This window comes from Lethenteron reissneri, chromosome 52, assembly GCF_015708825.2.
Source record: "Lethenteron reissneri isolate LAM-NWPU_2019-01 chromosome 52, ASM1570882v1, whole genome shotgun sequence".
Lineage (NCBI taxonomy): Eukaryota > Metazoa > Chordata > Hyperoartia > Petromyzontiformes > Petromyzontidae > Lethenteron > Lethenteron reissneri.
The window spans coordinates 9,831,528-9,845,314 of NC_083830.1; the positions used below are offsets into that span (position 1 = coordinate 9,831,528).

At 50.9% G+C, this 13,787-nt stretch overlaps 1 protein-coding gene across 5 annotated transcripts in view; it reads left to right on the forward strand.

Moving 5' to 3' along the window:
• Nucleotides 1-7,533, forward strand: part of RSPRY1 (ring finger and SPRY domain containing 1) — a 56,679-nt gene extending 49,146 nt beyond the window's left edge. For all 5 annotated transcript variants that reach the window (XM_061573180.1, XM_061573183.1, XM_061573181.1 and 2 more), the window contains exons 14-16: nucleotides 505-657; nucleotides 1,471-1,575; nucleotides 1,895-7,533. In XM_061573180.1, coding sequence (XP_061429164.1) covers nucleotides 505-657; nucleotides 1,471-1,575; nucleotides 1,895-1,991 — 355 coding nt within the window. In that variant the 3' untranslated portion in view covers nucleotides 1,992-7,533. The remainder of the gene's footprint in view (nucleotides 1-504; nucleotides 658-1,470; nucleotides 1,576-1,894) is intronic.
• The last annotated feature ends 6,254 nt before the right edge of the window (nucleotides 7,534-13,787 follow it).

The window sequence follows — 13,787 nt, forward strand, 5'->3', positions numbered from 1 at the left end:
GCACACGAGGGTGTAGGTGGCCAACACCACGCCCGGTCTCCCCAGTGGCGATGTTTACACGTCACACCAGGTACTCATTTGAGGCTGAGTCGACCTAGGGGAGGCCCAGGACCGGTACAGATAATAATCGTCACTGGTGTTTGCTGTGAGCGGGAATCGAACCCGGGTTGCCAGGTTCGTAGCGCAGCGCGTTAACCGCTACACTACCACTCCCCATACACACACATACACTCCTAGCACGCACACACACACACACACTAGCACACACACACTAGCACACACACACATACACACACCCCTAGCACAGACCTGCCCCCCAGCCAGATTTGGATGTTGAAGGCCAGCTTCCGTTCCGGTTCAACTCGGTTAAATTGCCGCTGGCAAACCGCCTGTGCCGTGCTGGTACCCGTGCCGGTTTCTCCACCGTGCTCAGCGCAATCCGTCGTGCGTGCGTTCACGCGGCCATGTCGCGTTCCCCCACCCCCACCCTGTGCCTCCCGACAGGTCGGGGTTCTTTGCGGCCGCGAGCTTCATGTCCTACCAGCAGTGCGAGTTCAACTTCGGCGCGCAGCCGTTCAAGCACCCGCCCGCCGTGCGCTTCTCCACCTTCAACGAGTGCGCCACGCTCAACAGCCAGGACAAACTCATCCTGCCCAGGCACGGCCAACAGGCTTGACCTCTCGCGGAGGTCGTGTCCTCCATCGACCCGTTCGTCCGGCGCGCGGCCAGCCACGCTCTCGAGCGTACTTGTGGTGGTTGTTGCTGCTGCTGCTGCGCCTGTTGACCCCGATCAGCCTCGCCGAGTCTCAAGACAATTTTTTGAGGAGGGTCCTGCCAATTTGTAGTTTTTTTCCAAGCCCCACGGTGGCTAAGGAGATGTTAACTACCTCCGCCTGGTGTGCAGGAGGTCATGGGTTTGATCCCGGACCCCCGTGCCCGCCGCCTCCTGTATATTTGGAGTTTGCGTGTCTCTCTCTCCGTGGTGGTCGCGTGGATTTTTCTCCTGGTCCTCCGGTTTTCCCCTCTGCATTTAGAATCAACATCGCGCGTATTTGGCTGCTGCTATAAATTTCCTCGTGACGATAAGCCACTTCACTGAGCTATAATTTGTGGCCATGTTGCATCTTCATACCTGGTAAAATAAAAATAGTAAAAGAGTGAAGTCACGGACACCACTAAACAGTCTGGCGGCATCGCGGAGCATTGCACGTCGCCATCGGGAAGGCGCCGGCCGTTGCGCTAACCGGAGCATGCGGGCTTCTACCGTGTCGGCGAGGGCTGCCTGCGGCGTTGTCACGACCCCCCCGTGAGCGGCGCTGGCGGTCGTTGATTTTGGCGCTTGCGGTCACTGACTTTGGCGCTCGCAGCCGTAGAATTTGGCGCTCGGAGTCGTAGATTTTGGCACCCGCGGTCGTTGATTTTGGCGCTCGCGGTTGTTGATTTTGTTGCGCGCGCCGCGTGTCCCGCCAGGCACATGAAGCTGGCCCTGCTGCGGCAGCTGAGCATCAAAGAGAACTCGTGCTCGCTGTGCTGCGACAACATGGCCGACACGGAGCTCTTGCCGTGCGGACACCGGTGAGGACGATAGGGGGGTGGGGGAGAAGGGGGGGGGGGAACACGCGATCGCCAGCATGTCCAACACCATCATCACCATCAGCGACACCTTCACCGCGACCGTCATGGTCATAACGATCGTCACGATCGTCGTCATCACCATCAGGGACATCTTCACTGTGACCATCACGGTCGTAATGATCATCATCATCACCAGCAGCGACACCGACACCTTCACCGTGACCGTGACTGTCGTAAGTAGCACCGACACCGTCACCGATGCGGCGATCAGGCCGGTGGCGTCACCGCGTGTGTGTTGTTCGCTTGGCCATGTGCGCAGGGACCTGTGCATGCCGTGCGCCCTGCAGCTCGAGGTGTGCCCGCTGTGCCGCAAGGACATCAAAATGCGCAACGCCGTGCAGCCCTGCTCCTCCTAGCGCCTTGCCTGTCCGGTCGGGGTGAGGGCTGGCACTCGTTCGCTCACGACCACCCGCACTGCCGCTCGCCCGATCACCCAAGCGAGGACCGGCCACTTGGTGCAAGCTTCGCGTGAAGGCTCCCTCGTGTGCCGGGAGGGGTCGGTGCGGAAACGGCTGAGCGATGCCTGAAGGACTCAACTGAAAGTGGCAGCTCCGGGCCGCCTCGTTTCTCAGTCGGCATTGGCGCAAGACGGAGCGGCGGGGCGAGGATGAGGACGCGACACACGGCACGTGGATGCGGGCGGTCGACGCACGTGGGGCCAGTTTTTCCCCCGGCGAGTTGCGTGGAATTTAGCGTTTTGTGCGTGCGCCGAGCGGCGGCTTTTCCGGCCGTTGGCCGATGGGACCCGGCGATCCGGTGGACCGCGTTGGCGCCCGGCAGGAATTGAAGCCAACGCAGGTGGCCCGTGTCGCACCGGTAGCCATCGCTTCCGGTTCCGTGGGACATTCGTCAAATACACACATGATATACGTATATATTACAAAAACAAAAACCAGTGCGATTATTTTCAAGCGGGTCTGCAACTTGTGGCCACCCGAACAGCTTTCCCTTTAGGACCAAATTTTCAAACGCCTGCTTCTCTTCCGGGACACAGTGTGACCCCCGGGACCTTATCCGGAGGGTGCACGAGCACAGATGACGTTCGAATGATGGGCGCGGTGGACTCTTAATGAAGAAAGCCTTAAGTTGTGACTCCCTCCCCCGGTGGAAGCCCGCGTTCTAAAGATGTCACTTATATTTTTGATGCAAATAAGCGGACGAGCGTCGTCACATCGGTGTCGCATGTCCTCTCCGTGTCTATCCGTATTTTGAGTTTTTGTAAACCTTTCGGCCTCTCGCCCGTGTCTTGCGCAATCTCTCAAGCGGTTTTCTGTTTTTTTAAACACATCGTCTGTTCTCACCACTCGCTTGTTGCGTCGAAGATGTTCACAGCCTCTCCGCGCTCACGCCAATCTTCTTGTTTCATTCCAGCCAGTTCCGGCCACCGTTACGCGCCACACAGCCACCAACCGATGTTTCCAATTGGCAGATTCCCCGTTTGCCTTCTCCGAGAATACAGGGTGCTTCAAAATGTCTTGACACTTCTGAGAATTTGCAACCACGCCACAGGAAATGTGCTGCCTCCGGGCTCTGGAGACCACCTGGAGAAGATTCCAGGCACGTGTTGACAATGATGGCGAACAAGTGGAGACTATTTGACTTTTTGAAGCTATTAACATTACATTTGTTATCATGTTTCAGTGTATTATCCGTAATTTGTTCATTAAAAACGATAGTCCCATATAAGTGTTAGCATTTTTCTGAAGCATCCTGTATTGCCGCAAGCGTTCACGTCCCAGTTGTGAAACGTCGAAAGATAAAAATGACTCGGTTTTATTTTTCATGTCGATACCCATAAATTATCACTTGGCTTGCTTCTTTTGTTTACTTTACACGAACAAAAGGTGAAAAAATATATACCGAAAAACTTTTCAAAATGTGGTTCACCTTTGTTCAGCGATCAGGGCAGATGCTAAACCCGATTTTGTTTAGCACGCACGCCGGTGCTAGCTGGTGTCGCTCCAATTTAACCTCTCTAAAAGTTTTGTCTAGAAGGCCTGAAGAGGATTATTACGACGCTTGTTTACCCAGGAAGGAAGTCTTGCCAAGTTTTTTCGCAGTGGTGGGGTTGGGGGGGGTGATGATTGTTGCGTATATTCCCTTTGAGTAATCTGCAGTGTGATTGTTTCACAATTCGGGCAAAATGTTTGACCGTGACCCCCGCCGGTGGCACGATGCGGCCCCCGACTCTTGCGAATTACATCGCGTGATGTTTTTCTTTACTGTTGTTAGTCCTACCGTGAAGCGGACGTCACGTAGTATGTGTTTAGCGTTCATAATAACACCGCCCACGGGGTTACGATCGCTGGATTGGAGCCGTTAACCGAGTGGTGCGATGGGGCGGCGATCGGTGCTTGCCGACACCGGGGCCACGTCCGCCAGCGTCTCCCGATATCGGGAAGAAATGGGCTAAACAACCAGGCCTGAGCCAGCGTGTTTGTCGGTCGCGGAACTACGTTTTTAAATGTCAGCGAGTAAAAAAAACATCGACTGTTGGGCGCGTCTCGTCCGCGGTGTGCTTTGGCTTCGTCAAGCTGTACCCGTACGAGAACAACCACGGAGGGGGGGGGGGACTGCTGCTGCTGCATGTAAAATGCGAAAGTGAACGCGCGTGCCATGGGTGTGCGTTTTGGTTTGTTCACAACAACGGCGGCGGCGCTCGGTCGTCAAGGGGGTCCTCTGTCATCCGTGCAGGGATCCTGATCGCTCCCAGCGGTCGCTCAGGGGTGAGCATTAGGTTATCTGGGTAGGGGGGGGGGGTTAGGTGTCCTCTGAGAGATGGAAACCCCTGGTTTACAAGACGCTCGGTTGGTACGCGAGTGTCCGTTGTGAACACAAGGTTTGGGGTTCAGTCGGGTAGCTTTCTTTTGAGTTTACAATAATTGTTTTTTACATTCGCTTTGGGAATTTGACTCTTGTTCGTTCCACAATGCCATAATTTTACACTGGATGTTCGCAGGCAGCGGTTTCCACGCCCGAGCTCATTTGCAAGACGGAGATGCCTGTTTGGTTCAAAAGTCAGCAGTCCCGACCCATCGGCAGCTTGCTGTGGCTGGGTAGATTTAGCTGAGAGCTGATGGCGTCACAACGTAATTGTTGGGGACATTTACACCTGAACCGTTAATTTAAGAATCCTCTTGTGTTGTTCAACTTAATCGATACCGTTGCACCAGCGATCACGTGTAAGGCCAGAGGTTGAAGCCGGTGTTTAAAAGTACAACATTGCAACAATGTATAAACCGTACACGGAATGAACATCTCTCCGTGATGAAACGACGCTAGAGTGTGCAGCAAAATGCAAATTTTTGATTACGCCAATTTGAAATAATTTCTCAACAGAGATAATCTTTCGCATCGGGCCCTCGCCTGGTTCGATACTGGACGTTGAATAGACTTGCTATCGTTTTTTTTTACAAATGCGTATAACTGTAAATGCAGTCTAGTTGAACACGTGGGCTTTCGCGACCAATATCCATCAAATGTTTTTTTTGTGTGGGTTACATCGCGTAAAATATAAATGTGTCGTTAAACCCACCACCACCCGACACAGCCAATTAGTAAGGTTTGTCACGTGAACAAAACGTGCCAATTACTTACTGGCACAGCACACCAGTGTGTCGGAGAGTAAGCCCACTACAACATTTACTATTGGAGTACAGTGATGTTTCCGCTGGTGATTACAACAACCAGCTTCATCAGGCGATCAGCCAGAAAAAAAGTGAAGAAGTCCTCCTGTTTAGGTCTTTAAGTACATTTAACGGCACATTTATGGTTCACACGATTTCAACCAAAACATCTTTATTATGGAAATGCAGCCTATTCAAAGGGATGGGATTGTACTTGTGAAATGAAAAAAAATGCATCTTAGCCTTATTTATACCGTAATCGTTATCAAAGCAGTGCTGTATTTGGTGTTGGTGTATTTGGCATATGTCCGGCTGTTCATAAATCCACACTAACTAATACGACAACACTTAATACCCGCGGGTTCATTCTTGGAGTGGTCTTAAGGCCCCCCCCCCCCCCCCCCGCAACATCTCTTAAATTTCTTTAGCGTGCTTACTTACCTGCCTTTTTGCGGCCATACAAGTGTTGCCCCCTCTCTCTGCAGCAGCAGCAACAGCAGCAGCGGTATGCAGCAGCAGCAGGTCTGCTTGGCAGGCAAGACTCGCCGTTTTTGAGGCACAGCAATGGGAAGAATTGGAGCACGCGGCGGGAATACGACAGGAGCCGGCAACGTTAAAAAGAAATCCCGATTTCAAAGCAGTAAACAATTCCAGGACACAACAAAATGCAGCTGGAAATTTCCACACCCACCAAACAAAAACTAAGAACGCCGCAGCGTGTTGCAGTTTAATGAACGCACTTTGGGATGCAAGACGCAGTTGGCGTTGCGCCCCTAATGTTCTAAAGGCCGTAACTTGAATTCCCATTCGGAGCCCAAACTCCTCTCGGGGACGCATCCACTTCATACGAATCGACGCGGCCGTTCGCTCCGCATCGCGCTGTGTCGCCTCGACAACCCGAACTTAATCTCTAAGCAGCAGCAGTAGCTGCAGTAGCTGCTGCCCCTCTTTTTCCGATTCTCCTGGGGAAAACGACCCCCGGCCAAATTTGACCGCGTGGTTCACAACCCATTGCCGAGTGCTCGGCTGGCCCCGCGTCGTCGCTCCGCTGGCCAAGCTTAAGTTGCACACGACTCGTGGTTTTAACGTCGCTCCGCTTGAGTTGCACACGACTCGTGGTTTTAACGTCGCTCGCAACTTGTTGCGCCCATCCGCTGCTGCCTCTGGGCCGATCTCGGTGGGAGCGATGACGACGATGACGCCACGTGTTTGTCGGCTGGAGTTGTGAACGTGGGAGGAGGAGAGGAGCAGGCTAAACGTTGGTGGTGTGATGAGTTAAGGAAAACGGTGTTGTGTGTGTATGTGTGTGTGTGTTTTAAGTTATTGATTATTGTCAATGCACAGCCTGTAAAACACAATTGCTCGATGTTGTGATGAGCCAATGCCCGTTCGACCGGTGACCTTAAAGTGTACCAGTGTGCAAAACAAAATGACCACATTTGTGAAGTGCTTTCGGGACAGTTTATCACATTTACGTACGCGAAGGTATTCCCATTGGCGCTGTGCGGAACGTGAACGGGTGGCGTATTTTATTTAGGTCGTTCGCTCGCCATCGCTTATGTGTTGTTTCCTCACTTTCTCGAGGGCTCGTTCAGCATCATTCGGATTTACAAAATAATCCACAGGGTCAATTTCCCCATGATTTGTTGTCCCCTCCCCTCCGCCCCCACCCGCCCCCTTAAAAAGGAGAGTGCAGTAAAATGTTTGATTGTCAAGAAAGCGAGTTTAGACCGACGTTTTAAGTGATGCCGAGAATTCACTCCAGGTAGGGACTGCGCTTACCCAACCCGGTAATGTTGCGGTGAGTTTATGCTGGAGGGAGGGCGAGAGTGGAAAATAGGTTGTTGGATGGAGGGGGTGAGGGTCGGGGAAGTTTCTCTTTGAACCAAACTCATCCACCAGTTCGTCGCTGGTTCGTCACCAAACGCGTGGAGCGTTTTCGCACGTGGCCCGGCACCCATTTTGTCGAGCGCCATGGTCCTCTGCTCCGCCTTTACAACGTCACTTCCTGTGACGTGAAACCCCGTGACCCTGTTTGAATCGCGCGGAGACCGCCCATGATGCTTCGTCTCTCCGCGTGGTTCAACTTCCATCCCACGCCAGTTCCGCGTCTACTGTGACGTTGCATCGTGACGAGGAGGAGGAGGAGGTGAAGAAGCACTCCCTGGAGATGCGGAATAATTTTATTGTTTCACATTTGTGTAGCACAGCAGTGTTGTTTATGTACAACAAATACTGTAACAAAAATTATTTGTGATATTAAAAAACAATGACCAACTATTGTTTCTTGTTTTTTGTACTGCTATTAATTGTTTTACTATTGTACGTAAACACTTTGATTTTGCGTGCATGCGTTTGACGAAAGCGATACATTTTTGACAATTGAAAACACCGCAAAGATCCAGAGGTTTTAACAGCACGCATACATTCTATGGAAATATATCGAAAAAAATCTCATCTCCGGTAAACCACGTTTCAAGTGAGGCGGAGGAGCTACCAGTGGTCACACGAAGAGAAGGTCACCACTGCCCTGCACACTGAACAAGTCATGGAGAGCCAGATCAGACGGCTGAGACCATGGGCTCGCTACAATGGGGGACCTGTACGCATGTCTGTTGAACTTCGTTTGCACCGTACTTAGCCAACCGTGCTCATCGGATGTGCGCGGGGAAGGACAAACTCAACACAAAATGCAGTTCTAAAGAAATCCGTTTCAATCTCGGTGATTTTAAAGCGCATAGCTCCCATTGGCTTCCTAATATCGGAAGGAAGAGCATTCCAGACGGCCGCAGAAGGGCATCCGAAAGCGCGCGATGCCGGTGGCCGTCTTTGTTCGATGGCTCGCAGCCAAAAGCCGCTGCTACCGCGAGGATGACCATCGGAGTTCGCGTGATGGTGGTTTATGCTCCATGACGAGATTCAACGCAGCCGGTGTAAGTTGCCCTCTAGTAACCTGATCAGTGACCGACCTCTTGCGGTCAGTGTGACGGCCGGTCTGCCCGGGACCTTTGGCGTGCGGTGGGTTGGTGCCTTGGCATTAGAAATGGGTGCTCTGTGAACGGGGATGTGTCGCGGTGTGGGAAAACGATTAAATAGCTTGGGGGCCGTCCATAAATGACGTCATGCACCTAGGGGGGGGGGGGGGTCAGACATTTGTGACGATGTGTGACGAGGGGGGTTTGAGAAATGTGACGTCACATCAAAATGCGCAACTTTAAATATCGACAACACGTTCTAAATAAAATAGACTTTTAAATAAATGTTTTCTCAATCATCAGAGTGCAGCGTCACATAAAATACGCACTACAATGACAATAGTTTAAAGCAATTTGAAGCATTTTTATTTTTTGGGGAGGGGCAAAGCTTTGTGACGTCATATTTGAGGAGGGGGGGGGGGTCTGACTTTTTGTGACGCCGTGTGACGATGCGGGGGGGGGGGGGTCAAAAATCGTCCAAAATCGCGTGACGTCATTTATGGACGGTCCCTTAGCGCGAGGCTTTTCGCTCGCCACGGAGGGAGACTGACGGACGCACGGGACACCGACCGACGACATTTCCACGTGGGTTCTATTGTCTCTGCACCTGACGACAGCACGATTGGTAGACATTGCGGGTTGAGGGGATGTGGTGGGGGGCGAGGTGGGGGGGGGGAGAGACCCAAAAGAAGAGTGGATGATGGGGGGGGGGGTCATTGAAGAGAACCGCACCCCACCAAATAATTCAATTTTTAACACCAGTTCAGGACCTCGTATGGAAATTATCAAATGACCATCGACTGCCCACGACTTCTCATTTTGGCTTGAGGCAACAAACTAATAAATACATCGTGGGGAACCAAAAACAAAGCGTGAATACTGATAGAAAATGATGGGTACAATACGGGGACGCGTCAACCAATGCACTCTAAAAGCCGCAGCAGGGTTCTTTATACGGTCATCGCACCAGCGGGGTGGATAGAAGTCCCGTCTTGTGGTACGTCAACAGGGCTTGTGCTGTGTGTGACATGGCCTCGAAAGCATCAATGAGCAGGGGACCGACCCTGCCAGCGTGACCACCCCAAGGCGACACGATAGGTGCCCTCGAGGCGCGCTGGGCTTTGGGCTGAGTCGACCGAGAACAGGGATCGGTCACCAAAATAACAAGAAGAGACATTTTTTTTAAATAGAATTTTTGGTCGTTAAGCTCAACACTTCAAGAGGCGCAGTGCACTTCGTGAATAGGAGACGGTTGGGGCCTTTACAACGTAATGTCATGAAGCGAGTCATCTTGTTTAGATAAACGTGGCCTGTAGCCCATCCAAGAACGGGTGGTTTGCAGCTAATCTGAAATCAATCGAAAAAAAATTAACCCGTAAAACAAAGTTTTTCACTATAAAACCTTTATATGCGTGGCGGCTAGAGTCCTCTCGTGCTTTGGCTTGAGATGGCTGCCACCTATGGGTCAGATGATTGCCTGCCACCATTAAGCAATTGGTAATTAAATATAAAAAAAAATTCCTAAAAAGTGTAAAGTTATGGGAATTTTTTTTCACGAAAATAAATTGTCACGCACAACGAGTCTGTGTGCAAAATGTCAGCTCGATTTGGATCACGGGAAGTGGGTTAAAAAACGATCGAAAGATTTGCACGGTCGTAAGCGCGCAAGCAAGCAAGCAAGTGAACTTAATATAAAGGATTTAAATAATGACCCGCTCTTGATTATTAATGAAGGGGTGGGGGCGGGGTCCACGAGTGACGTTATCCGCTCATGATTATTGATGAAGGGGGTGCTCCATGTAGAGTGACGTCACCCGCTCATGATTATTGAGGAAGAGCTCCATGTGGAGTGACGTCACCCACTCATGATTATTAATGAGAGGGGGGTGCCCCATGTGCAGTGACGTCACCCACTCATGATTATTAATGAGAGGGGGGTGCCCCATGTGCAGTGACGTCACCCACTCATGATTATTAATGAGGGGGGGGGTCCTCCACGTGAGTGACGTCACCCGCGGAGTTCGCGTGACATCGGTGTTCTGGCTTTTAATATATTGTAGCCGTGCGTCTATTCCACATCCTCACGTCATCATACATTGCAACATCCCGACGTCCTGGCCGGCATTGCCAGGGGCATCGACGATATCGGTCAAAAAACAACGGACGAATCAGAGAAGGCGGAGGGGGCTTGGGGGTTGTGACGAAGCATCAAGGCCTTCAAGAGCCGCCGCATGCAGTGCCGGATTATCCTCGTCGCGAAAGTAGCTGCACAAGTAGCTACAGATGCTACGGGCCCCGCACTTTCAAGGGCCCCGCGCTAAATGCTTTCAAGCTATCAATTCCGCTTCAGTGATTCTGCACTTGCTCTATTACTATAGTACTATACCGCCTTCTACTTTTACGAACGAATGGGTGTTTAAGGTTAACGATTTGTCGTATTTTCTGGCTGCATAGCCAATTAAAAAAATCGAATTACTGTACTGTGCAAGTTAAAAATGTGTGTCCTAATATTTACGTGTTTTTTTTATTAGGGCCCCTTTATAACATCGTGCTACAGGCTCCGCATCAGCTTCATCCGGCACTTGCCGCATGCTTCTCCGGAGCGAGCCGCAGATGGCCGACCCCTGACCCGAGAGAACATCGCGCTCTGACCACAGCGACACCTCGCGGACGCCGAAGGGCACGTGACTGAGAACACGCGGTCGTGGTGGGTGGGGGCGGAGTTGGAGACAAACACGTCACTGAAGCCCCGTGGAACGCGTCACACCGCGTGTCACTGCGCGTCACCCACGCGTCACACCACGCGTCACACCGCGCTCTGGAAACGTCTCGGGCGAGATCAAGGACGCGGAAAACGTCGACGCGAGTGGCGAGTTTTAACACCGCACCGCTTGCGATGTTGAGTTGTGGGGTTATTGTCGTCGTTGTTGCAGAGCCGGCGGGGTGATTTTTACACTACACTATAATCTACTTTTTAGTATTTTACCAGGTAAGGCCCACTGAGCTACGTAGCTCTTTTTCAGAAGCGACCCGGCCACAAACGATAGCTCAACGAAGTGGTGGCTTATCATCACGTGGAAATTCATAGTCGCCAAACACTCTAAACACGTGTTGTTGATTCTAAATGTGGAGGAAAAACCGAACGACCCAGAGATTAATCCACGCGACCACGGGGAGAAAGAGAGAGAGACACTGCAAACTCCAAATATACAGCAGCAGGCATCGTCAGGGTCGGGAATGAACCCACGACCTCCTGCATACCAGGCGAGGTAGTTAACATCTCCTAGCCACCGTGGCGCCCCACTGACACCGCATTCTACCCTAGGCTTGAGTTATGTTGGCAGTAGCGATGTAGTTCAGGCGCTAGGTGGCAATGTCGAAGTCTGCTGCTGCCACGACGAGAGGGGGCTTCAGCAGAGATAGAGACTGCGTCGTATTCTGTTGAAGGAGCCGCGAAACCGGTTTATAGTTTGTGTTGCATGGCCTCAGTGGCTCGTCTGTAATGTATCTCATTGGGTCTCTATGTATCTGTATGAGTCTCTATAGGTTCCTGTGCATTTCTATGGGTTTCTATGCATCCCTATGATTCTCTGTGGGTCTATGTATATATGGGTCTCCATATATCTATATGGTTCTCTATGTATCTCTATGGGTCTCCTTGTATTTGTATGGGTCTTTCTGTATCCCCATGAGTCTCTATGGGTCTCGGTGTATCTCTATCGGTCTCTGTATCCCGATGAGTCTCTATGTATCTCTATAGGCCTCTATGTATCTGTACGAGTCTCTGTGGATCTCCTTGTATCTCTATGGGTCTCTATGTGTCTATATACCTCTCTATGGGTATCTATATGAGTCTCTGAATCTGTGCCATCTCTATGGGTTCTCTCTGTTGGAGATTCCTGCCGAGTTTTACGCAGGAGGCGGCGATGCTGATGCAGGTGCTGCGTGTGATCCCATTTGAGTTTCAGTTTTCAGTTTCATTTATTTGGAATAACCCAGTGAGCCATTCGGCTCTTGATTCGGGTGCAACCGCAACAAACAATAACATTACAAGATACATTACAAATTTGCTGTACGCAAATTGAAACATCACCTACAAAAACAACAAAATCTTCCAAAAAAGGCACCGTTTGTTTATGCTGCGTACAAAATGTGCAAAAAATCCCATTTTGATGTTAGATCACAATAACAATCATAATACAATGTAGATTAAAATGTTTAAGTATAACTCTATACTACATAAAAAAAATCGGGCTAAACTAAACCTTTCTAGAAATTACTAAAATAATGCTATAAAACAATGTAACAGTGATCATAAGAAATGTGATTGAAAGTTTACAATAGCGATATACATAACACATTAGTAAACCTAGCATCCTTCGCTAGCGGCATGAGTCAATCCATAATAGCAGGAGTAACAACAGTAGTAGCAGCAGCACACTCTAATCAAAATACATGATAACTTCTCGCATTGGTCATCTATAGCTATAGATTTGATTTCAGGCCACTGGATAGCATTGGCACCTCGGGTTGTACGACTCCTCTAGAGCAGTTTTGAGTGATGGTCTTGTAGGTAATCATCCAAGCTGGAGTTGTCAGCAGCATTGGGATGTTGTTTGGTTGCATTGTGCGTGGTTTGGGAGGAAACCCACGAAGAACAGGGGAGAGATCGTACAAACCCTACACAGGAATCCATAATAAAGGTTTTTGGGTTAGATCGCGTGAGTATAAAAAACAATTAGTAAGGGATTTGTCACGTGAACAAAACGCCAATTAGTTACCACTTCAGCCCACCGGTGTGTTGGAGTGTAAATCCACAACAATTACAATTTGAGCAGATCGACGTTTCGCTGGTAATTACATCCAGGGCGATTTGCCAGAATAGAGACTCATACTATTATCAATAATATTGGTCGTGAAAGCCTTCTACGTGTTAAACTCTACACAGAAAGATCGGGAATCGAACCCAGGGGCTTCTTATTGTGAGGCACGAGTGGTGAAATATGGACAAATATATTGTAACTAGAACATCATGTATTGTAACATCATCATCTTCAGCCACGGCCGATCTACAGCTGGATGAATGCACACCTCCCCGATCCATGCAAGTAAACAATCCACCCAGCACCCGCTGGACACGATCTCATTTCATCGCTCCATCTCCAGCTGGGATGCGGCCGTGACGTCACTCCAATCATCCACGACCGTTTTTGTCCCACAAAACCCGCGACTCCAGGGGGGGGGCACGTTGGGGGGGGGGGGGGCACGTGGAGGGGGCACGTGGGGGGGGCACGTGGAGGGGGCATGTAGGGGGGGCACGTGGGGGGGCACGTGGGGTGGCATGTGGAGGGGGCACGTGGGGGGGCACGTGGGGGGGCACGTAGGGGGGGGGGCACGTGGGGGGGGGGGGGGCGTGGGGGGAGGATCTCGGAACTTCCCAAAAGGGGGGCTGGGAGGAGGGGACCGGTCCCGAGATGTCAAACTTTACAATAGGGCCCCCTACATTCATAATCTTTGTTTAGATTGGAGGAATCCGATGAGCTCTAAAGCC